Below are 26,713 nucleotides of genomic sequence, written 5' to 3' on the forward strand. Positions count from 1 at the left end.
AAACCAAACCAAAAAAGAATGAAGTATTGCGTGCGTATAGCTGATGAACACAGGCTGTGTCTGAAATCTGAAATTAGTCGATTAATTGGCAACAATTTAGATAATTGATTCATTGTTTGAATAAGCAAATAATGTCACAAATTCTCTTGTTACAGCTTCACAAATGTGAATATCTGCTGTTTTACTGAGCCTTGTTTGATAGTAACCTGAGTATCTTTACATTTTGGACTGTTTGTTGGACAAAACAAACTATTTAAAGATGTCAATTTGAGCTCAGGGAAATCATGTTGTGCATTTTTCACTGTGCATTATCATTTGTTGATTAAAGGTGCCCTTTAGAGTTTTCTTGTGAACAAACAAAAGTACATTCACTGTTACTCAACGAAAAGCTTTGTGTGTGTCCTTGAGGTCTAACAAACATTATGAATGCATTTCTTTCCTCATAAAACATTTACAAAACCTGAAATCTGCATTGTTTGAGTTTACCTTCTTCTTTGCTGGTGCATTGCTACATATCTTGGCACAGTACTGCCACCTGTAGATCAGTGCAATAATGTGAAACCATTAACAGGAATATGTATTGTCTCCACAGCACTACTAGAGCACTAATTGATAATATGAATGTACAATTGTGAAGAACATTTTATAGACTTTGCAGAGTTGCAGATCTATATTTACCGTGAGGCTCAAATGTACATTATGCCCATGATGAGGTTATTTACTTGTTGGCTGTAAACCTGCAACAAGGCTTTGACCGTCCACTTCCAGGATCATCTTCCAGTGTGTCTCTGCAACAACTCAGTGACTCCAATTCGCTCCAAATTGTTTGAGGCAGTCCATGGCGAGGGTAAATGAGAGCGAGTAAACAATTGCCCGTGTTATTAAACCGGCGCCGAAACATCTTGCTGCTGCCACAGACCTTAACGACTGACATGAATAACTTTGATGGCTGTTTTTCCCAACAGGTTTCCAAATAGGGAAGGGAAGATCATTAACGAGGAGCGGCTGTCAAAGTTATTCTTGGCAATCTTAAAGCGCCGTACGTCACCTCGAGACTGACTCAACCTCATAGTCATTGTGTCATTTCAGTTTCTAATGACTGATAACCCAAAACAACAACAAACGAACCACTTCATGTTGCTGTACCAAGTGTTTCAGCAAAAAGCTGACAAAGTAAAGGAGCTCTCAGTGCATGCTCAGCTTCGGTCACACTGCACATGCTTTACAAACACAGATAAGGTTGTTTTTTCTTTCTTTTTATGTTAAAACCTCTATTGAATATCGATTTTTCTCGTGTTTATTCATCGCTTACTACTGATCAAGTGTCTTCTCTCTTACTTGTGCTTCGTTTTTTGTTTTTCTTCTTTTTCATCCCTCCGTTCTGTTTGCATGCCCCCCCTCCTCCTCTTCTGCCTGTATTCATGCATGGGACGTGATGGGAAGAATTGGAACCACCGAGCTGTCACTCAAGTAGGCTTCAGTTTGATTAGAATATGATAATGAACAGTTTTGTTTTTGTTTTATTTCACTTGTAGACACACATGCCCACCTGACAAACATGTAACATAAACTCTCCGTGAAGCTTTGACAACAATAGTCGTACACGTTTCCTGTGAAGTTTGTTCTCACATCGACGTTTCAGCAGTAGTGCTCGATTAGAGTACAACAGCAGAGGCATCGATGCATGAAATAAATGTCGCAGAAGGCAAGTTAAGATTTGTGGTGCTTGTCTTCCCCCCCCCCCCCCCCCCTACCCTGCTAAAGCTTTTCATTGCCAGCAGATGAGAACGATCGGATTGTGTTCTACAATTTGAAAATGAATAACGCCGTCGTTAAAGCTGCATGAGAGCTGATTCAGTCCTCACGTCAGCAGTAACACGTCATTTCTGACAAATCGACTGCGACAACGTGATACAGTTAAAATAAATAAAAAATAAAAGTCATCCTGGCATTGAAAAGATGCTTTAATAAAAGGAGCTAGTGTGCTGTGCATTATAAGAATCATCTTTTTCTTTTTAGCGACCACATTGGGTGTCAGAAGCTGAAATCTATGACTTTTCATAATGATCTTTTAATATTGGACATTGTAGAACACGTCAGCTTATGAAACCTGAAATTACTAAGAATTTAAGAATTAAGTTCTTGCAGTGCAGAAAGATAGCCGCGTCAAATCAAAAACTATGAAAGACTATGAAAGAACCAAAAACATCCTGCGAACTGTTGATCACTTACTTATTTTATTGAGCAAAAGTCACCTTTTATCATGACTGAATGAGAGAATGAGAGAGAAAGATACATCTGAAAAAACGCAGATATCTCCTTTCCAAAGGTTTTTGAAAATTCAATAATAAATTTAACTAAAAAGCCAATGCTCAGAAATGTTTTTTGATAGTACATGTACCTTGTCGTCGAATGTGTTGTTACTAAACTGAATATTGTCAAATACACATCTGGTAGACAGGTGCGTAGTAGAATAAAGTCTTTCAACTAAAACTTGAAACTAAAAATATGGCATCAATCTTCTCATCTCACTCTGGACAAGAAAATGAATAAGCAGGGGCGTCCGGTGGCCAATAAGAAGCTCACCACTTACATCATTGCAACTTCCCAGATTTTCAATTCAGGCCCATTTAACCTAATTTAGCTTTAAAGACTGTTAACAGAGGAAACAGCTAGCATCTCCTGTAAAACCACAAATTGTTGTTTCATTTCTTTTTGCGTCCAAATTAAACAAATGACACATTTGTGTTAACCAATGAGCCGGATAGTGTATTTTTTTACTTTGTTTCCCCCTGTTTCCAGTAATGCTAAGCTAAGCTAATCCGCTGCTGGCTCTAGTTTCTCATTTAGCGTACACACATGAGAGGCTCATCTAACTGTCGGCAAGAAAGCAAATAAGCATATTTGCCAAAACGTCCCACTATCCCTTTTAATAAAAAAGTCTTTTATATCTATTCAGTGATCAACTTTTCTCCCAACTCAGTGTTTGTAGAGTTTGCAGCAGAACTAAAAAGCACGATTGCACTGATAATTTAATTGTGCTGGAGCTCAGGTCTGTAAGGTGATTTCGGAGAAGCTGAGGTGTCTGGCAGGCAGCTTGATCAGATCAAGTGACAGCGAGCGCTGCAGTTGTACTCAGATTGCAGACCACAGCACATTAGCAAAATCAATACTCCTCCCAACACACACACACACACACACACATACACACACACACACACACACACACACACACACACACACACACAGAATACTACCAGTAAACTGATGGGATTGTCTGTTTGAATCACTGAGTGGGTGTTTCAATATACAGTTAAGCTGAGTAGACATTTAGCTGCTGCTGTTATGTAACCGCTAGAAGTTGTAAAATTTCATCTTGTTGCTCAGGAATGTTTTTAAAATCAGCTCGGCATATGTTAACACTTTGAATCTTGTGTTTTTCCTTGTCTTGTTTGTACATTCTGTGTTTGCTGTTATCGTCATGTCACATGTACTGTAGCACTTTAGGTTCACATGCTTTCATGTTGATTCTTTAAAATGCTTTAAAGTGCTTGTTTCATAGCGGTTCTTCATAGCGTTATAATGTTAATGTCTGATGTGGAAGTCGGAGTACATCACCTCATCATACTTTATGTTCACAGTGGGTTTCATTGCTACTTTTATGTGATTAAAAAAGATCATTTAGAGTGAGAGCTTTTCTGAGGCAGATGGTTAACGTTTTGTCACCTTATACTGAAGTTTGCTAGATCAAAAGTTTTGAAATTTAGATTCATTACAAAGCAAAAACATATTAGATGTTGCACAGTATTTTCTTTTAAATGAAGAGCTATCAAAGTTAATTTTATCCGGTGAGCACTTAATTAATCACAATGGGAAACGGGTCACTCGTGAATCACGAAACAAAAACAACATAAAGACACACAAAGAGGTTGATAGGAAAACAGAATAATAAAAACATAAATAACTACATTTTTAACTAGCAAATAATTCTTTTTGTCTTCTATAAATATTGTTTCTGATGTCTGCCTCTCTTTCTGTCTCGTTCCTGTTTCAGGGGATCAGCAGTCTGTTCAGCTCACTGAAGGTGGTCCGGCTTCTCCGTCTGGGTCGGGTTGCCCGTAAACTGGATCACTACATCGAGTACGGGGCGGCTGTACTGGTCCTGCTGGTGTGTGTCTTTGGACTGGCCGCTCACTGGCTGGCCTGCATTTGGTGCGTTCATGACATTTATTTTTTATTAATTTATTGTTGCTTTTCACTTGTTAACGTTCATAAAACAATCTCCATGCATGTTCTCCTGCCATTACATACAATATATTATATACAGAATATATATTCCAATCAGGATTTCTAATTTTCATTAATACAATTGTCAAAAAGGGAATAAAAACAGACATTTTTGGAGTTACTGTACTTACATATGCATGTAAATTTCATAACACATTCTGATACTGCTACGTTCTGCCAGCACTGTGATACATTAATAGCAGAGCCAATTAATATAATGAGGCCATTGATTAAGCTAATTAATGCAGTAATTAGCAGTTACTTTTTGTCAACATGCTTGTTTTCACGCATTAAAACTGTATGTTTTTCGTACCTTAAAGCCAGACAGAGTTATAGTGGTTTCAAGAGAATTCGTTTTTCCTCATTAATATGCAAATTTATGGAGCGTGGTCTAATCAGATCATCTACTCTACAGGGGGGCAAGTGCGGTGGAAGCATTAAGTTTCCATCATGTGTTGTGCTTGATTTATTATGTTTATGAGAACGTCTAAACACACACACACACACACACACACACACACACACACACACAGACTGACACAGATGCCATTATGACAACTTAATGTCCTGAATACATAAAAACAGGGAAAATATGTTTGATACTTGATGCTGAACACCGATTTTTTCTTTGCATGTGTTCTTTTACGTTTACGTTATGACTTATCTCCAACTACAAAATAACTACTTTTACACATTTCCATGTACACACTCTTTTCATGTCATGACAAACACTCATAGGATTACAAGACATCCTCTATTAATATATTCATAATCAAAGAAAACACCAACCAGGACAATATGTCCATCTGCAGGATTTCAACAATGTTAATATGCAACATTTCAAACAATGTTATACTCGTGATTCACAAACTGAGGAGTTGGGACCCCACAAGAGGCTCTAACCAATATCATAAACATTGTTTATTGGCCCAGACAGTATAATGAACCTGAATGAAGCTAGTGTTGCTTCAAAACCAATAAAAATTAGCTCCTGTATCGTTTCCCTCAGTGTGGTGCCTGTGGTTGCCATGGTCACACGCCAATCCGCGGCGTTGAGTTGTGAAAAGTTAAACCATCGTCAATCATGATCACCAGGGTAACAAATGAGTAAATCTAAAACATGTTACACAAAATTCTTTGGATTTTCTCCTTTGAAATGCTGTTCAGTTTTACCTCCTCAGGCCTCTAAAAACGATTCAAATGAAACAGCCTGATGAGGGAAAAAACGCTTACAGCCGAGAGACGTGTCTCCTGTGATGAAGGGTCACAAGAAAAAAAGGTTGGACCGATGCGTTACACAACAGATATGAGCATTTCCTTTTGAATGTTCACCACATCAACGCGCATTCAGAAACAGAAAGGAGGAAGAAAAACAGCAAGCTGATGTTTGCTGCGTCATCAGATTCACCTAATTTATATTCTGAAGGATTGTTTTCTTCTCCAAGGCTTTCTCCAACATATGTAAACAGCCAACTCATTCTGTATTGAATTTTTCTTTCCCGTCTGTAAACAATTACACAAACAATTTAGGATAAAACAAAAAAAAAAAACACTGATGAAATATCAGATTCCTATCAGCGTCAGTGTACTTTGTGTTTAGTGCTAATTAACAATATTAGCATGCTCACATGCTAAACCAAGATGGGGAACATGACAAAACATTATACCTGCTAAACATCATCATGTTAGCATTGTCATTGTGAGCATGTTAGCGTGCTGATGTTAGCATTTAGCTTGAAGCACCACTGTGTCTACAGTACAGAGCTGCTAGCATGGCCACAGACTCTTAGTCTTGATTTAAACCTACAAAGCATGCAACACATTTTCAGTTCCTCACTACAACTGTTCGATACAATTCAAAATACAATCTAACAGTCTGTAAGTTTGAATTGCAGTGGCTAATACGTAACTGATTGTTTATTTCCTGTGTTTCCTGTCCATTTCTGCCTCTCCACATCGGTACCAGGTACAGCATCGGTGACTACGAGGTTATCGATGAAGAAACCAACATCGTGCGCATGGACAGCTGGCTCTACATCCTGGCTGAGACGGTGGGCACACCGTACCGCTTCAACGCCAGCGGCTCAGGGAAGTGGGAGGGCGGGCCGAACAAGCACTCTGTCTACATCACTTCCTTGTACTTCACCATGACCAGCCTGACGAGCATCGGCTTCGGGAACATCGCCCCGACGACAGACGTAGAGAAAATCTTTGCCGTGGCCATGATGATGATTGGATGTGAGTGGAGGCGTTTTATCTTCCATCCAATGTGGCAGATACATGAAACATGAGAAGTTTAACTATGCTCTTTAAAGCCACACTCCACTAAGGTGGGTGAATAAATGAATTATAAATAGAGCCATCAAAGTTCAGAAAATAGAACTTCACAGATGATTAGATGAGCAATATTTCTAACTCTCCTGTAACTTAGAATATGCTGCACAGGGTGAATATATTTCAGTGCCAGAACTACTGACTATACTAAACTACTGTGATTTTTATTTAACCTACACTCTCATGTACCTGCTCTATCATAACCTGCACTCACACACATCATATACAACAATACACGTGTGACTTCTGACATCAGTGTTCAAGGAGGGGAATGTGGCTGCATTTCGATGTGAAAATTTGTTGATAATGGTTGTTGCATAGTTAATATCTTACTAAATTTCAAAAACTTGACATTTTGTGAATTTGAAAAAGATGAGAACCCCCCCCCCCCCCCCCCCGCATTTTAAAAAGGAAAAAAAGACATAATCCCCCTTCAATAACTCTTTATCGAATGAAATTATGTCTAATCCTGAGAACAAAATGCCAGGGGGAGTAAACGGCACAGTATTATTATGATCATTATTATTAGTGCTAGCATGTTCCAGGCTCCTTAGCATGTTATGGATTTGCCCGGCAGCTACCATAGTTTACCGACTGGCCCTGCAAGTAATCTGTACGGCACTGGGCAATTTTTGTGTGGCTATTTTTCACGGATGCCGCTATTTTTCTGGGTCTGGCACACAAAGATGGCATCCCCATTCTCAACATTCCCTAAGTGGTATAGACCAAAATACAATGATACACTATACAGTATCAATGTATATTACACATTCATACAATTACAAATTATCTCTGAGTTCCAAATTGTTTTCAAAACTTGTGTATGACTTTCACCAATTTCTTTTTCAGTCCTATCAACTCCAGTCAGTCCAATTTAAAACAGTATAGCAGCAGCTCTGTTGTTCCTTCCTACATTGGACTAATTACCTCAGTCTGTTGTGTAATATTGTGCTGAATTATTGAGATTTTCTGGAGCGTGATGCATCACTCACACAAGTTTCCAGTATTTCTGAAGTGCCTCAAACAAATAAAACACAGCTGTAACAGTGAAAAAGAAGGCTATTCCTCAGAGGCTGGAGTTTAGTGGAGCATTTTTTAAGGAATGTTGTGCCTTACTGGCAATTTGTAAGCCTCTTTTGGTACACTGAAACATATGAGTCATAAATCAGAACAAAACAGCCATTATATACATGAATATCTGAAAAAGATAGGTAAAATATGACATTAACAGTAGGAACAATGTCTATTTATGTCACCTAGGGTTAGGGTTGTGGTTTACCAACACACAGAATTATCCAGTTTTGCTGTAGACATAAATAACAAAGAACTTGATTATAATTTAGTTAAGAAACCTTCCGTTACTAACTAACAAAACATCTAATCTGATAAAAAAAGGAGGCAGATTTACACAGCATGCCCTTCTTTCCACATCTCAATATTAAACATTTATAAGGTATCTTCTGCTTGTGTGGCTCATAATACCATGTACAGTGCAGTGCCATTATGTGTAACTGCACGCGGAGAGCAACACCTCGAAGCAATAACTGACACCGCCGCATCAATTTAGCACAGTGCTCCCCGCGATCCCTCTGCAATCACTCCTCACCTCCGTTGTACTTTTTTCAGCCACAATCTCAACCCTGAGGCGAGAGCATGATTGTCCCCTCCACCTCTCTCTATCTCTTGGCTGTTCAGGTTTATGAATACACTCACAGGGGAACTCGCAAAACTCATCTGCAGACTTGTCTAAATTTTTCATTGTGAGATACAAATCATCTTACAGCGTAAATATCTAAAAACCACACCGCCTCAGGAGGATTGTTGTAGATGCAATCTACTGTAGTCCATGGCTGTTCTCTATGAAATATGGATGCCCTGATACTGTTCTATTTTTACCACCAGCGCTGGATCTGTGCTGGCAGTAGAAGATCACAGTGTGACGGGGGATTTGGGGGGGGTGGCACAGGGAAGGGGGGCACTATACATATGTCCTGTTTCTATAGCAACTATTGGCCTGGGGCTTGAGTTTCTGACAACTGTCTTTTAACTACCTTCAAACAAGCCAGCTGTTGGGTGCAGAGCAACCCTGCAACAAAGTTGTGTACGTCAGCAAGTAAAGAGCGATGTTGGGGACTAGATGAAGCTCCGTTCCACAGGGAACGATTGAGTTTCCTTTGTTACAGCATTTTTCTGCTTATCAGAGAAGTGAGCGCTGCCATCTGTGCTCAGGCTCGAGGTAGCAGTCATCCCAAAACTTTAGCAACTTCAAAAGGAGACGAACATCAGATCATCTTAGATTTAATAGGCTCAAACCTTTTTTAAAACCTTTCTCGATCTGTTAACATGCTGATTTTGATGCCTGCAAATGTGCAGCACTGAGAATATGTTACAACCAGGAGCATATTCTTTGTGTTTAGGCGATAAAGAATATCATACTGCAACGCTTGATAACATGGCTGCACAAATGAGCGATGGGGATGAAAGGATTAAAGTTGTGGTTATCCTTGAGGTGTTTTGAGCACTTTTTAATTAGTATTATTCCCTGTGCAGTTTTTCAACACTTTGATTGTGCGCTGTGAAATAAACAAACACACTCAAACGCATGCACAGGTTACTGTCATCATCTGAGGATAATTGAAATGTGTGGCTGGCATGTTTCCCCTCCGTCCCTTCTAGCAGGGCTAATTAGGGCTCCATTGCCAAGAGAACACTACACACACAGAGCAGACATCTGATGGCTTTGATCCACGCACACACGCCAGCTGTTGCACCAGTTCAACCATCCAACCACCTCAGAGATGTGCCGCTATACTCTTTCTTTTCCTTTTCTTTAATTCTTCTATCAGAAGACGAGTTAAGAAAAAAATATCCTTATTTAGTAGGACGTAACTGCTTGGGGATGGATGGTTACACACACACTCAATACAAAGAGGTAATTATTTTCTTTCCCTTTTGGCGACAATTTTGTTGATTATATTTGGAGGCAATGATGAGTGGTAATTGTTAATGTCTCACCTGATTGATTAAAGTGCTCACCACATAAAACAATATTAAGTCTTAAGGCACATTTGATCTGATACATCATGTGATGTAGTGTATATAAAAGCCAGCACTGTCAGGCAGGAACTTTCTGTGGCCAGTGTGGGATATTTTTATGTCCTCATAAACCACGTTTTTTGAGATTTGTATGCCCTTAAAAATAGTCTTGGAGATTTTTGTGCTCAAACCAGGTTCTGGGGATTTGTGTGTCCTCATAAACCAGGTATTGGAGATTTTTATGTCCATGTAATTCCCGATGTGGAGATGTTTTTGTGCTTGTAAATACAGGTTTGGAGCTTTTTTTTGGTCTTTTTTAAAACCTACCATGGAGATTTTTATGTCCTTGTAAACCCTGATTTGCAGATTTTTTGAGTTTGTAAATGCAGCTTTGGAGATTTTCATGGTTAATCTTAAAATCTCGTGCTGTATTATGTTTTCCTATGTTTAATAAATCTTTCAAAACCTGCAGGATGATCTCAAATCGAAATCTTAAAAACCTAAACACAAAAGCACCATCCAAACACTAAATCCCTGTTATAAATGTCATGACCAGACCAGTGCCTATCAGATCTGTAAATGGACGATTGTTTGTGTTTTCACAGATTTATTTTATTGATTTTTTTGAGCACACGATTTTCCTCATTAGGTCAAGTCCATACAAGCAATAGAAACTTGGTCGATACCCATATGTATCAGCTTCAACAGCAAACCGTACAATAAACCCCCCCCCCCCCCCCCCCCCCCCCCCGTCCCAAACAGTGTTCTTCTTCAAGGCCAACACATAATCTCAGATAATGCTTCCTATTTTCTGTTAACTTAAATTAAACTTTTCCCTTCTCGTTTTCTCTGTATTTTCCCAGCCCTTCTTTACGCCACCATCTTTGGTAACGTGACAACAATCTTCCAGCAGATGTACGCCAACACGAATCGATACCATGAGATGATTAACAGTGTGCGGGACTTCCTCAAGCTCTACCAGGTGCCCAAGGGCTTGAGTGAAAGAGTTATGGATTACATTGCCTCCACTTGGTCCATGTCACGGGGTATAGACACTGAAAAGGTATGTCACACTGTGTCATCTTTAATGGCACTCCTATAGCGTGTGATTACTGGTATTCACATTGTTTTTTGTTGTTTTTGTTGTTGGTTGAGAAACCAAAAAAATGGATTTCCCCCACCAAACCTATGCCATTGATGCTCCCTGAACACTACACTACATATAAAAGTCGCTTTTCATTGTTGGTTTGTTGTTGTTGTTATTCTGTGGCTAAATACAGCAGCCTATTATCAAAAGCAGACAGTGGTATGGCGTTTATGGCACAGTAATCGACAGTTACCGCCTGCCATCCTACTGAATTCCGATGATGCTAAAATGATTTGAGTGTGTGGAAATTAAGCATTTAAAGCTGGAAGCAGATAGACTGAACTGGTGCCACTCTGATTAATTTGAAGCCAGAAAGCATTCATATCACTGCATCATATTTAAATCCACCTGTCCAAAATCCAATCATGGAGGAAGTTGTATTATTTCACCTCAAATTAGAAACACAACTTCTAATAAGGCAGGGATTTTGACACTTGGAAAACCTGTGAGCCCTAATGGTTAATTTGTACTTATCTACTTATTGTGTCCTTTATATGTTAAGCTTGCACTGCATCTCTGTATTATTTATTTGTCTGGCTTCAGGCCACACTAAAGGGTCTAAAAATGGCACATAATCCCTCTCTGCCTGACATTCATCTTCAAAGAGATTTGTTTTAAAGGCAGAGCCCTGTGACGGCCTGGCATCCTGTTGATTAGGTGTACTTGAACAACATGCTGCCTCTCAGTGACACTCAGCAGAGAGGCGGCTGGACTCTGAGCTGGTAGCAACTTCCATGTGACCTTCATGTGAAACTCCTCCATCAAACATAATTGACACTGGACATATTCCGTCCCAACCCATAGATAAGTCGACTCCTAGTGAAGTATTTCCCAAAGCTACTGAAAAACAAGAAACTCCAAAAACTAGGCTTTTTAGAGACAGATAATTGATTTTTTGAGAACAATAATACTAACTTCTGAAGAACTTGGAGGCTGATACTGCAGAAAAGTAATCAAAGACTTTAGAGTACATTTGTTTTAGGGACTTTCAAAATCATAAACAATATAACATGCATGAACAGCATAAAATAAAAAGTAGTCAACTGTAAAATCTCAGTTCCTGGAATGTACTGGAAAAACATGTCCAAGTATCACAGACAGACTTTAACATTATTAAGCTGCATATAGCTTTGAAACAGCTTCTTTTAATGACTTTTCTTCTCTTTAGGATTGTAAAAAAGAAAAAAAGAAATATATATACATTTTACGCCAGGCCATGGTCTTTTTACAGATGTGTGAATATCTATGCTCTCTGTGAGAAAGTGAAATCTTTACTTTTCAGTTCTTTTCAGAGGCAAAGCATCTGTTTATTTACACTAGACCAAGTCTTGGGTGTTGAATAATGCTGAATTCAGACTACACAACATCAGCCAAACCCGACAAATTTGAGGAACAAACATTATTGTCAGGTGCAACACTTCCTGGTTTTATCCACTGTAGTATGTCTCATCACATAAGCCAAAAAGGTTTTCTAGCTTTCAGGTTTGCTCTTGCGTTGTGTGGCCCACTACACATGCACATGTTTCTCCTGCTGAACCTGCCTGCTCGTTCCCGCTCAGCACATAGACTTTACATTGGGCTACTGGGACAAATTGGCAGCAAGGCTGAGTGGCAGCGCCGCAGAGGTGTAGTGGTGCGTTTATGCAGATATACGGCGTATATCCACCTCTCGGCAGGGAGATTTACCTCACACCTACTTAAATATAGCCAAGTAGGTCAAGTGGAACCGTCTCATATTGGGAAAAGACGGCAAGGTGTGGTCAACGTGTTGTCTGCCATGTTTCTCGGTCAAGTGATGGCAACAATTTATGACCTTCCTTTGAGCTACAGCTCTTCTCTTCTCTCTACTCTTGGTTCTCACCAGGTGTTGCAGATTTGTCCAAAGGACATGAGAGCAGATATTTGTGTTCATCTCAACCGGAAGGTTTTTAAAGAGCACCCGGCTTTCCGGCTTGCCAGCGATGGATGTCTCAGAGCGTTGGCCATGGAGTTTCAAACCATCCACTGTGCCCCTGGCGATCTGATATACCACGCTGGTGAAAGTGTGGACAGCCTCTGTTTTGTGGTGTCGGGATCACTGGAGGTCATTCAGGATGACGAGGTTGTGGCCATTTTAGGTGAGTTGACAATAAACTTTTCACAAGTCCTGATGTATATCTTTTTTTCACCAAATTACACAGATTTTGACATTTTGACATAATAATGGAATGAATTCACGACTCATGTTTATTTCATGAAAGAGGCGGTCAAGGCTTCCCATTCCCCCAACTGTCAAAGGACCTGCCCCACATCTACTCACGTTGTCAAGATTTCTAAAGCTTTACAAAATGTGACAGAGAACCAAGGGTTTAGCATCATAGTAACAAAATGTTTTTGTTAGACAATATACTTAAGATCCTCCTTTTTGCTTTCTGTGTAGCAGCACTTTACACACTGTGTCTGACTGCAGTGAAAAGAGCTGTTTGGGGATCGTCTGTCATCTGCTGAGTCATGAACTCAGGATTTGGACGAGAATTTGTTTGTCACAGACACAAAATCCTCTCAGTAACCTTTTGAATACGGTTTGACTTTTTCAACTTGATCTCAGTTTTAATCCGACGAAAACCACAATTCCTATAAAGAATGACACATATTTTGAACAGTGGTCTGTATTTTAAGTACATCACCTTTACATTACACAAAAGCCTGATTAATCTGATTAATTTGACGATTATTTTCTCGCATAATCAATTAATTGTTTGGTCTAGAAAATGTTGTCACAATTTCCCAGAGTCCAAAGTGAAGTCTTCAAATTGCTTGTCATGTCCAACCAACAGTTCAAAACCCAAAACAACCCAAATTCTCACATTTGAGAAGCTGGAATCTGCAGATATTTTGCACTTTTGCTTGAAAAGTTACTGAAACAGAAGCAAGTATTAGTTGCCGATTTAATTTTCTTTAGATCAACTAAACGAATAATAGGTCAATTGTTGCAGCTCCAGTCCCCATAAATAAATATAATATAATATTAGGAGAAAAAAGTACAGGAGGGAGAAGATTCCTTCACATGACATTACAGACGTTTGAACGCTTGAACTGTAAAAACCCACTTTACGCTACCTGCTCAGCACCAAACAGCAGACACAGTTAGAGACTAGCTGTTAAACATAGTGGAGCATTTAGCAGCTAAACATATTTCCCAAAGGAGTTGGAGGAGACCAAAACCAGAGCTAAAAGAGACTTATTTTTGCCAGCAAACACGACTCCAAGTGAATGATAATGTTTCTCCGTGTTCCGCTGCCCCCAAGTGGCCAAAGAAATCTGTTATTGCGGGTTTAATATCTGTGAATCAAATTCTTAAAAGTAATTTTCATTTAATTGCATACTTTGTACATAGGCTGCTGATTTGCAGAAATATTTTTTCCCACAGTGATTATGATGTACCACATGATCAGAGATGATTCTGAGTGCACTCCTGGGTACAATTTGCACGCTCTATGAAGTACTGTAAACTGTCGTAACCCATGCTTAATGCATACTGATAAGGAATGAACCGGAGCAATTTGTGAGCCCAGATCCTCTTCCATTGCACCTTGATGTGATCGAAGGAAGGATGCTACAGAAAAAAGGATAATGTTCCTCGCTTATACTGGCCCGGTTAAATCTCAGCAGAGTATTTGCTTTTTAAAACCTTTTAATTTACCTAATGATTGATTTAGTGAATAATTGATGGCATGCTCTGGCAGGCCCAGCGACACGATCTTGACTGTTTTTTCCGTCAATAAGCTGCTATCGGTTCCTCTTTGCAACAATCAATATGCTGTCAAGCTAATACCATTGACCCGGATGGAGACTGTAATGGAGCCCGAAGTGATAAACAAGTTACTACGATGAATCAAATTCTCATTAAGCTAATGGAACTGTAGAACAGAAACAACATGTAAAGTACACCTGCAAACAAGACCGAACATCTCATCGAATCCTCAGACTGGTGCTGTTTGACTTCTCATCCCTCAGACTACTCTACTACTACAGTAGCTCTAAATGTTATCATCTGGATATGCTGCATTTTCATCCTGTGGTTCAAAGAAGTTATCAGACGTTTTCAGTTACTGATTTTGATGTTGATTATATTGAGTCATAACACTTCATGGTCCATACCTGTTTTATGGCCACAATTAGCCTTTCAAACTTAAAATAGTTCTCTACATGACTCACTGGTTTGGTCAGCTGTGACTGTGCTGCACAAATGACACATGCATGTTGAGCACATACTTGTGTTTCTTAAATTAGAAAGTTTAAAAGCTATAATGAATAGTGCAAACAGTCCGTTGGAGGGGATTGATGACACTGGTAACACTATAGCACGATACAGTATACGCATTTAATAAATGGTTTATGACACACTACAATGTAGTTGTATGCAGATAAAAGGACATTTTAAAGTTTTTATCAATGAACAGTATTTTCAACAATTATAACTTAGAGGGGGGGTAATTTTAGGCAGAAAAAGAGACCTGCTTTAAGAACTGCAAATGGGAATTTTCACAACCTGGCAACCCAAAATCTGTTCTCATAAAAGGCGTATAACTGATCTATAAAGTAAATGATTTAGCAACCATTATTAAAGCCATTCGTTACAACTTACAAGCCCTTTATAAAAGAGGTACAGAATCAACATGTAATGTATTTCTCTATTTCTGTACCTTAAAGAGCAAACATTTAGGAAGAATGACCTGGTTTAAACAGTGTCCCCTCTCTGCAGGTAAGGGAGATGTATTTGGAGATGTTTTCTGGAAAGAGGTGACTCTCGCTCAAGCCTGTGCCAACGTCCGAGCTCTGACCTACTGTGACCTCCACGTCATTAAACGTGATGCTCTGCAGAAAGTGCTGGAGTTCTACACAGCGTTTTCCAACCACTTCTCAAGAAATCTGCTGCTCACTTACAACCTGCGAAAGAGGGTGAGTGACTCTTCAAATAGCACCAAGAAAGAACGAGTTACAATCCACTCTTTGTTTGGGCTTTACACAGTATTCTGCCGTGGGAACAGCAAGTGCAGTTTAATACTACAGCAAACTCTCGTTGAGCAGCTGCTTTGTCAGAAATGCAACAGAAGAGCCGGTGTATCTGTTTACAGTCAATAAAGAAGTAGGTCAGTAACTGAACAACTGCAATCTGGCTTCATGCTGCACACGGCGCAAGTTGTTTTCCACACATGGGCTGGGCACAGTAAAGTTGGTTACCTTGCTGAGGAGTTGGCGGTAGTAATTTGAATTTAGTGGGGAGTAGCGCACTCCGCCACTAACAATGAATTTTCTTTTCCACATTGTTTCTCTGCTCCTCAAAATATAGTTAATTGATTTTCAAGTCATTTCGACCTGTTACTCTATGACCTGTTTATTTTTAATAAGAGCTTGAGCTTTAAGTGGACATCCTGCATCCTGTTTTTATTTTGGTGACGAGTCATAATTGCTGTGGTGTTTCTGCACTGTGCTTCCCTGAGGTCACATAGTAATATGCGTGGGCGAGTACAGTGACCGCTTTTCTTTCTACAGTTTCTACAGGTACAGCTTTTTTTCCTCTCTGTTTAGCCACAGCGGCAGCCGCTGCTCCTGGTGAAGGAATAGACATTTTGGGAAATTTGCTTTATTGCCACTCTTGTGCCTGCCAGTTAAATATGACGCCACAGACTGAAAGCAGGGGAAAACAGCTAGCCTGCTACAGCAAAGCTCACACAGGTAAGCTAACTGTCTCCTGGCTGTAGCGTCATATCTAACGGACAGATATGAGAATGGTATCTATCATAACATCTAACCATTGGCAAGAAAATGAAAAGGTGTATTTCCCAAAATGTGGCTGCTGCCATAAACATTGAATCCATTAGAAAATGTAAGTTTGCTTAATGTATTAACACAAACGTAGAAGTATCTCACTGGGCATGATTTTCCTAAATATCAGATCCCCACAGCCAGAGCTCATACAAAACAACACATACTACACCTCATACAAAATCACATTTCCATTAAACTGCCACCATAAGTTAAAGCCACTCTTAACATCCTTCATTCAGAAAGGAACAGCTGTGATCAACAACTCAAGTGTAGCTACCAATCATTACCTCATTCATAATAAGGTTAGCCTGCCCAAGAGAGTGCAAGTGAGATTGAATTGCCTGCATATTAAGAGGCAATCTCATCTGCTGCATTAAACTCACAATTCACCAGGGTCCCATACTTTCTGGATGTATACAGAGATGAATTGAATAAGGAGCCAAACTCTGCCTTTAAATGGAGCTTGTGAGGTCCTGTTTTCGACTTGGGAAATCCAGCTCATGTTCGGGATTCGAGTTGATTAATCTGTGAGAACAGTGTTGTCATGAGAGAAGAAGAAAAATTGATGTCGTCTTACCTTTTCAAAAACGTTGATTGCATTTCAGCAACATGCCCGGGAATGAGAATAGAGCAGATGACAAAAAGTGATAAAAATAAACACAATGCCCGAACTTGGAGCTATCACAAAACTTCCAGTTGGTTGTTCAATTACTTGACTCGTCTCATGAGCTCTTTTTTTAGATAGCCTCTGTTTCCATCAGCCAGGTATTTACTCGGAGAGGGATTCTTTAATGGGATTTTCTGAACAGCTGAAACATAAAACAGTTTTTCTGTCCATACTCTTTTGGTTAAAGAAATAGTTTGACATTTTGGGAAATCCGTGTATTCTCTTTCTTGCCAAGAGTTTGAGGAGAAGTAACCAATAAATCGAGCACGCTGATATATCTGCCAATAGTAGCTTATTGCAGATGTATTGACATCGGCATATATGTCGGCCAATAAGTAACAAAAATTGCAGGGCGGAAACGCCAAACTAGGTTGGAGGTGATTTAGAAACAAGAAGAGAACTGACGAGTACATTTTTTAAAATCTCTCCATTAGTATGCATCTTGGTCACAATTCTTTTTTAAAAAATCTGAAGGATCCATATTAATATTGGCTTTTTATGTTATGTGTTTATATAAAATAAGTATCGTCTGATGTAATGTTATCAGATTTTTCTTTTCTTTTTTTCAAACTCTCAAATATCAGTATCAGTCCGGCTGTAATGAGAAGATTGATACCACTTTCATGACGCTAAATATGAAGCAGCAATAAAAAGCAGCCTGTTAGCTTATCTTAGCATAAAGACTGGAAAAAAAGCTATGCAGTGACTTCCTGGAGTCCTGTCGTTACTGTGAGGTTGGTTCTTTGGTTTTTGTATGGATTAAATAAACAAGATGTACTGTAACGTGTTATTAGTGAGCTTTAGAGGTGCTGGAAGGTGGAAAGACTAGCTTTTTCCCTCTGTTTGCAGTCTTTTTGCTAAACTAAGCTAAGCAGCTGCTGGCTCCGCCTACAGACATTAGAGTGGTATCAATCTTCTCATCTAACTCTCGGCAAGAAAGCAAATAAGAAAATAAAACAACAACTATAGAACATAAAGATATAGAATATTATACTTATTCAGCCTTTAATTGATGACATAGGCTCATTGGGTTTGTTTTTTAAGACCAAGTTTCAGACATCATGTTGCACACAAACGTACAGAAGGAAAACTGGTAACACAAATGCTTAAAACTCTGTTGTCCGTCAGCAGCTGTGTGATAAGCTACAGTAACGGTGTCTTCACCCTCCTGAAGCCAGAGGCATGATATGAACTTTCCCTCTGTGTCGCGGGAATAGCCTCTTTAAGGTGACATTTACAAAGCACACACATTTTGAAACATTAACAATCTTCCTCGCTGTAAAAACTGTACATTCAATAAGATAGATACACCTGTACAGCTGGTTTTATACTATTATTTGTTCACTTCAGGAGACTAAATTGACTTTGAGAAGAGGCATTACAATATATAATTTGCTTGTGTGCTGTCAAACACTGATATTTTCGATCATTCAAAACGAACTGATGGTTATTATGATGGTGTTTCAGTCATAAGAACTTTAAATTCTCTTGTAGATCGTCTTCCGAAAGATCAGTGATGTGAAACGAGAGGAAGAGGAGCGGCAGAGACGTAAAAATGAAGCCCCTCTGAACTTGCCACCAGATCACCCGGTACGAAAGCTCTTCCAACGCTTTCGACAGCAGAAGGAAGCCCGCATGGTGACCGACAAACCAGAACTAGATGAACATGATATTGAGAAGGGCCCCGCGTACACGGACGTCCCGATGGCTAATACGGCCATTACAACTACCAGCATCGTCACAGTAACAGAAAGCCCAGCAACACCCTCATCTTCATCGCCTTCATCTTCAACACCCACCAGCTGTGCTCCCTCAGACAAAGCCAAGCTGCAGGTACCAGCTCCCATTTCTTTGGTGGGAGGCCGGGCTGCTGAACCACTCAAAGTCAAAGGCTGGGGTCGCTTCAAGGAGTCCATGGCCAAAACCGACAACTGGAACAAAGTGTCTAAAGCCGAGTCCATGGAGACTTTACCTGAACGGACCAAGGTGCATGAATCACAGATGTCTCTAAAGAAGACAGACTCATGCGACAGCGGTATCACCAAAAGTGACCTGCGGCTGGACAAAGTGGGTGACTTTCGCACGACGCCCCAGGACCGAAGTCCTGTCCAGCCTCCGGAGACCAGGCACGCCTTCTACCCCATCCCAGAGCAAACGCTTCAGGCCTCGCTTCAGGAGCTCAAGCTGGAGCTGAAGGACGACCTCAAGAGCCTGAATGTTCGAATGTCCGGCCTGGAGGCGCAACTCACAGAAGCACTTCAACTCCTCAAAGCGAGGAAATCAAGTGCTGGCTCTCCGCAGCCTCTTTTTGACATTTCTAGACCTGCTTCACCAGAACTGGACAAAGAGGACATCTTCTCTTGAAGGACGGACGACTCATCAGGCAACAGTTAACTGTGAACTCAGCTGGAATCCGGTAATATCCAGATTACTTGAATAGCTGAGGCTGCACTGGGCACACCACTTAGATTAGGCAACAGTGTGGTCTTTAAGACACACCGGCCTTTATCGTAGGGGTGCACCTGTTGGTTAACTCGGGAAGGCGAGGCCGTAGCCCAGATTTAGGTGTGGGAACACTGAACGCTCTGAGGTTACATAAAAACTGACAGCTCTATGTTTGTACATAAGTTTGATTTATTTTTCCATCGCACTATAATGGAAACATAGCTTGAGTGGTTTGATTTTAGTCCAAAATCTGTTTACCACCAGATTTCGAGTCTCAACAGAAGAACATAGTCGTATCTCTGTTGGGAGGCTCCAATAGAAACAGCATGACCCACTGGTTTGTTATTGAATCATTTGTATGAGATTCTTTGCATGTCACATAAAATAGACGTGTGCCTCAAATTGCAGACAGTGCGTATTTGATTAATGGAGGCCACACGGCGAGTCATTTACATTACTTCACCATGACAGTGAAAAAGGACAGTCTCTGCAGATGTGGAAACAGCCTCAGAGTAATTTCCTCAAGTAGTTGATGAACTCTTTTATTATATCAACTGCCAGGATCATTATGAATTATACAACAGATAACTCCAAGCAAGCAATCAGATTTTCAAAGACATCTTTCGGCAGAGTTTATTATTTCCATAAACCATGGGTGGATGGGCTTGATGACAAATGCAATGCTAACTAGTGTGGCAGCAAGTGTGCACGTTATCCATCTTTCCCGATATCTAGTGTTTGTTATATGTCATATATAAACACTACAATCACATACATGATACATGCATTGTATGAGAGCTATGCATTTTTAGCTTTGGTGATGCAGACTGTTCTGATAATGGCTGTGCCCCTTGACCTTATTTTAAAACTGGCAAGAACAAGGAATGCCCTTTTGCAGAATATTTCTTATATAATAAAATGTATTTATGTAAAATAAATACCTACAAAATGCAGGTTTGCAGTCACTGGAACCTGTTTTAGGGATGATTTCTGCCTTTAATGTCCACTGAGGTACATTTTTACATTTGTTACACCAGTTGGAGTGCATGATTCAATGTGTCTGTCTGTCTTCACATTCACTCGCGAGAAAAAAAACATCATCCCATGACTTTAAACACAAGTTCTCTAAATGCACCTTCACCATCACCAAGAGTAATTTCATAATAGAAAACAGGAAACATTCTGAAGAAATAATTTCCAGAGCAACCACTTTCCCAAAGAAAAGATTAAAAAATGTAATGTAATTGTGTAATATTTATTACACAAAAATCTATAAAACAAAACATGATTTTAGAATTTGATTTTATGTATTAATTTTATTTCATTCATTCTTCTTTTAAACAAAAACTGCCTTCTAATGAATTGAAATATCGGGCAGAGTCAAAATAAATACAATAAATGTTCAGGAACAAGTAGACAAGTAGACTGTGTCGTAAATGTCATGACTTTCTCTTTCAGTTTTACATTTACAGTTTTACATTTGAACACAATTTCAATTTCAGCACAAAGGAAAATCATTTACAGAGAAACAACTTACACAATAACAAAATAGAAGTTTCAAATTCTTTGAGATGAGGTTTGTTTCTGATGTTTTACCAACAATTAACTTACTTACTTATTTTACTGAAACAATATGTCCTTCTTGCACCATGGCAAAATTGTTAGACTGATGGACGGACTCACCATCAATTTTAAACTTTAACTTCCTAAATGATGTTGTTAACCAAAATGAATCTGTGTGAATGAATGTGTCAGTGTACTGTACGTAGCAAAAGCAAAACAGAATTGGTATGGGGGATGTGAGGAACAGAGGGAGGAAAGGTGCTTTATAGCATTGATGTGATAACTGAAATCATTCATTCATTCATCACAGAACTCTAATGTCAGCAGAAGATGCATCAGACATCAAGTAAAGCAGAGCCATACGTTCTGGTATCAAGCAATAATTATGCATATTTAGCTGCAATATTAGAATTTTGTGCTACAACATCATTAGTTGATGCTCTTTAAAAACAATGAATAATGGAAGAAAATTAATCAAACAATCAAACAGTTTTTGCAGTTTTATAGACTGATGATGTCATACAGAAGTCCAGAATAAATTCATTGCAATCAGTAATAATACTGTATTGTATCACTGATATTCACATTAGTCATACTTACAAAACAAAGAATTGTTTTTAACCTCTAAAAAGTGGTTTCGGGGTTTCCCTCTGGTAGAAACAGGAGTTTTACTGGTCTGCTTGAATCTATCTTTAGTATACAGTAAAAGATTTCTTTTACATGGCAAAAATATCCATTATTCTATATTATTTATTATTCATATGGATAATTTATGTTCCCTGCATGCCTTCTCTCTTATCAAGACAAGCTGAGATGGACACAGCTGAGAGGAAAAAGACGCTGGGGTTTTTCTGTTTCTATATTCCCATCAAAAATTCAGCTTACTAAAAATAAATGGGCATGTCATCACAGAAGTGAGAACTCATTTGGTTTAGAGTCAGTGTTTGTGGGTCTTTATGGGTCTGAATTTTGATCTTATAGAGGAAAAAAGCACGAAAAGCACTCTGTCATAGAGATTCATAAAGCTGCTGCTCACATGAGTAAGAAGTTTAGAAATCTAAAAGGGGGCCGACAGAGTCGCTGTAGTGAAAGACAGGATGTAAAACCCATTAACACGGGAAACACATTTGGTAAAAGGTTATTAAAGTATTTTTACACAGTCACTTATAATAAAACAGAAGAGCAGAGGTGCATCAAGACCCAACACTTTATTTTTCATCTTGCACTCACGATCCCAGCACCACAGGACAAATCCAGTACTGATAATGAGGTCAAACGTTTACTGTTGTTTTTGCAAACCAAGCTCTGAGTTAGGATTGTGCAGAACATCAATAGCGTGCGAAGAACAATTTAAAGGTATAGTTTGACATTTTGAGAAACACGCTTATTTGCTTTCTTGCCGAGAATGAGTCGAGAAGATCGATATCACTCTCATGTCTGCACATTAACTATAGTTATGGGCCGTTCACATATACATTAACTATAGTTATGGGCCGCCCCACAAAAGCTGGAGAGAGCGATAGGCTGCTATTCATTGTGAATGGGACCTGCTGTTGCTGCCTGGGGAAAGTTGAGAAAAGCTCAACATAACTCCACATGACACACACTTTAATGCCAGCAGAAGAAGAAGCACAGAGTTGTTTACTTCTCCGCTCCACTAGTCAAGTGCAGATAAAGGATAATCCTGATCAGTCTCGCCCACTCATGTGTCATTGTACCGTGTTTAAAAAAAAAAAGAAAGACTGGATGCAGCGGGAAACAGCTAGCTTGGCTCTTTCAAAGTTCTAAAATGGCTACCAGCACATCTAGAGATCATTAATGAACAACATTTTATCTTGTTTGTTTCATCCGTACAAAATACAAAATGTAAAAAACGACATGTTGTGGTCGTATGGAGAGTTATGTGCCAGGCTAGCCGTTTCCCCCCCTGCTCCCAGTCTTTATGCAAAGCTAAGCTAATTGACTTTCAACTCTAGCTCCATATAATGCACACATGAGAGTGGCATTGATCTTCTCATCTAACTCTCATAAGGAAAGCAAAAAAATGTCAAACTATTTATTGAAATTAAGTTATGACTTAGTAAGTTTCTCTTAAATAGTTCTTCTTAGAGAAGAAAGTGAACTGATGCTTTTGACTTTTGTGCGAGGATTGTGAGCTTTAGTCTGGAATCATTTACATGACGGCTCAAGATTCACTTTAGATCACGTGATGCAGATTTTAACTGTTTAAACTCAATTAAAACAAATGAAACACTTTAAATAATACAAACAATGCTAAAAACATCATAATGAGGTGCTGACTGTTTGTCATTTTTCTTCTCACATTTCTATTTATGTGGTTCAACCATAAAACCACATGGAAAAATATTTATTTTCTTTAACAGATCATTGTCACTTTTTGAAGAATGTAAATTGTTTTGTTTGAAGTTACTTATGGTGGAATATTTTCATTTTAGCCACAATAAACTGTTTCACTTCACCAATGACACAGATGAATGACAGAATTGATAATATTTGTAAAGAATATTTTAAACTTTCATTTTGAATGACACGACCTATTCGCCTTGTTTGTTTGGTCTTTTTTGTTGGAGGTACTCTCTTATTGTGATTGGTTATATTTACACTGTAAATGTACAATTATCTTTTAGCTTCTTTACAGTTTACAGTATCTAACAGGAACAGAACCAGATCCGACTGATTTTTCATGGTAAAATCAGTAAAAAGATCAAATCTGTTTCAGATTAAAGTCCAATTTCTTTTTATTTGAAAACAGACCAACATGCGGAGGGTACTTTCACTTACGCCTGTCAAGAGGCTGAATTTTTTTACAAACACCATAAATATACGTTACTAAAATGGGATGTAGGTGCACTCTAAAAATCAGAGACAAGATCGTTGAAAGCAATATGTAGTTCTGTGCTGTAACATTTATTAACAAAGATCCACGAACGGTGATGAAAACATGAAAATCTTAAACTACCAAGTGTGAAGAGCTTTTACAGTACTCCACTACCACTTCATCACATTTATCCTAATATTATTTAAGTCGTTACCCTTGATTACTATTGAGAAGCATGCAACACTGTGCCTTCATAAGATTGCCCCTTCAGGCCTGCAGTGAGAAAAGCAGTTAAATATCCAAATTACTGTCGCTCCTTTGAAACGATTTGAACACAGAACTATTTTTGTGGTCAGCTCTAGAAAGCTGCCTAGTTATAAAACCCTACATATACAATATATATGCACAAAATATATTGCAATGTTTAGATTCTTAAGAAAGAAACGACTTTGGTGTGTGGTTTATGTAATATGCACATGCCTCTATGTTCACACACGTCATGTGATGAGAAATGTAACTATTTCAAGCACAATGGGAACTCTTTGTTATGAACTGTGACATACTGTACTATTCATAATAAATATTTTATACATACTGTACCCCGTCTGCTCTCTTTAGGGAACGCATGGCACCGTAAAACATCCATTCTGTCTTTGTGTTTTAGCTCCGCTGCCAGTGATAAGGGCACTTTTCCAAGAAAGTGTAACTCAGCAGGTGTATTCTCCTGCTGATCGTCTTACATCAGATAAACCTCACAGTTTTGTGCCCCTTTAAGAGGATCCGTCGCTGACCCCCGCTCACATTGATCCTACTTAGTGCCACAGATGTGATAATCCCAAGAAGAGAAATCAGCTAATGGAAACACTCGAGGCTCACCAGAACAACAGACTTACACAGTACTTTTACTATTCACGAACACAAGACTGTTTATTCATCAATGACAGACCTGTGCAGGTAAGATAGTTCACCGATTGAGAAACTGAACATACAAACCTTGAGAACAGTCAATTGTGTCAGTCATTTGTGGCATGACAATAAACAGCCAGAGGACCAAAGGCAACGTGAGAGTTTTATGTTAATGATGAATCTTAGCGATGGCACCTTTGACTTAAAATTCAATAATCTTCTATTAATCTTCTTGGGAGTCCTGCCCTGAAGCTGTTTGCTTTCCTTACTGTGCACTGTGAATAGTGAGAGGATCAGATTGTTTTTGCCACATCACACACTTTCTAAGCTCAAAAGACACAAAAAAGCATTGATAAGCCTTTTAAAGCAACTTCCTATCACTTCCTGGAACATATCTTTAAAAACTGGCGACAGACTAGTCATCCCCTACTGGATTACACAGTAAATTATTTACTGTGATCCAAGCAGACGCAAACGATTTAAAGATGCGTAACTTATTACCAAGTTATTTATATTATACTTTTGGTGTGACACTAAACTTGTGCTCACTGGTCCAACTTTTTTAAAGACAAAAGCTTCAAACTCATCATCCATGTCCGAGCTTCAACATTTTTGACCCATTTTATGGCATTTTTATGTGATTTACGTCTCAGGAGCAGTAGGAGTGAATGGACTTGGGGCTGAGTGCCACAGATAGGGCAGGGAAGTCAGAAAGAAACGGACTTACACATTGTTGTTTTGGCTGTTGATTTAAGTTGATTTAAGATAGGTTGAAGGACTTTCTTAATCTATAGGGGAGGCAGGTTAACCCTTTCAACAGACCCATAAACACTCACACAGTCGAACATCCATACGGATCTGACTTGTATGAATCAAGGCATACACACAAATGACTGGTTATCATTATAACACGGATGGATATTCATAATCATGAAACTTGAAATACAAAGTTTTAATCCAAATGTGCAAAATTTACAGCTCGTGGATTTTTAGATCAAGAAATATCTTTCCTCTGAATTCCAGTGGATAAACATCATCTACCATTGCCATTGTGTTGAATTAAAAGCTAGTGTGTAGTCCCTCTAAAGCATTTTGGTAACACAACTACTAATATTAGTATCATTCTACTTTACACAAATTACATCTGTGAGGGATGTAATGACGTTGATCATGTTAATGCTGCTCCATTCAGTCGTTTGTGCCTATTGTTTACCTCTGAATACACAACTGCTTTTGTGGCGAGCTAAAGGAGGATGGTAAATATGGAATTAGCATTTCTGAGCAGAGTCATATAACCATTACACACATATTTTCTTAACAGTGATTCAGTGAAGCTTATTGGGTAGAAAACTTGCTAGACTGCCCTGAATTTACAGTATTACACTCATTCTATCACAGTTTGTGTGTACTTAAAATTTCCAAGAAGAGGAAACTCTCTCCTTAGAAAGAACCAACACTAATCCTTTAAGTCTTAGCTTACAGACAGATTGTGCCTGGTCCAGCAGGTTGTGAAAAGTGGCTGCTCAGCTGCACTTCAGCCAGGTTTGGACAGGTTCTGTGGCCACGAGCCAGGTTCGCCGCAGAGACTCTGGCTGGTGAGGACAAGGCACTGGACTCAGCAGGTCGTTCTGGTTGTCCAGTAGCAGGGATTCTCACTCCGATGTAAAGTCAAGGTGAC

At 39.1% G+C, this 26,713-nt stretch overlaps 1 protein-coding gene across 1 annotated transcript in view; it reads left to right on the forward strand.

Annotated features, from left to right (window-relative positions):
- kcnh1a (potassium voltage-gated channel, subfamily H (eag-related), member 1a) overlaps positions 1 to 19,646 on the forward strand; it is a 32,752-nt gene extending 13,106 nt beyond the window's left edge. The window contains exons 7-12 of the mRNA XM_070915523.1: positions 4,055 to 4,212; positions 6,254 to 6,525; positions 10,521 to 10,720; positions 12,669 to 12,921; positions 15,549 to 15,745; positions 18,777 to 19,646. Of these exons, the coding sequence (XP_070771624.1) occupies positions 4,055 to 4,212; positions 6,254 to 6,525; positions 10,521 to 10,720; positions 12,669 to 12,921; positions 15,549 to 15,745; positions 18,777 to 19,646 (1,950 nt within the window). The remainder of the gene's footprint in view (positions 1 to 4,054; positions 4,213 to 6,253; positions 6,526 to 10,520; positions 10,721 to 12,668; positions 12,922 to 15,548; positions 15,746 to 18,776) is intronic.
- The last annotated feature ends 7,067 nt before the right edge of the window (positions 19,647 to 26,713 follow it).

This window comes from Enoplosus armatus, chromosome 12, assembly GCF_043641665.1.
Source record: "Enoplosus armatus isolate fEnoArm2 chromosome 12, fEnoArm2.hap1, whole genome shotgun sequence".
Lineage (NCBI taxonomy): Eukaryota > Metazoa > Chordata > Actinopteri > Centrarchiformes > Enoplosidae > Enoplosus > Enoplosus armatus.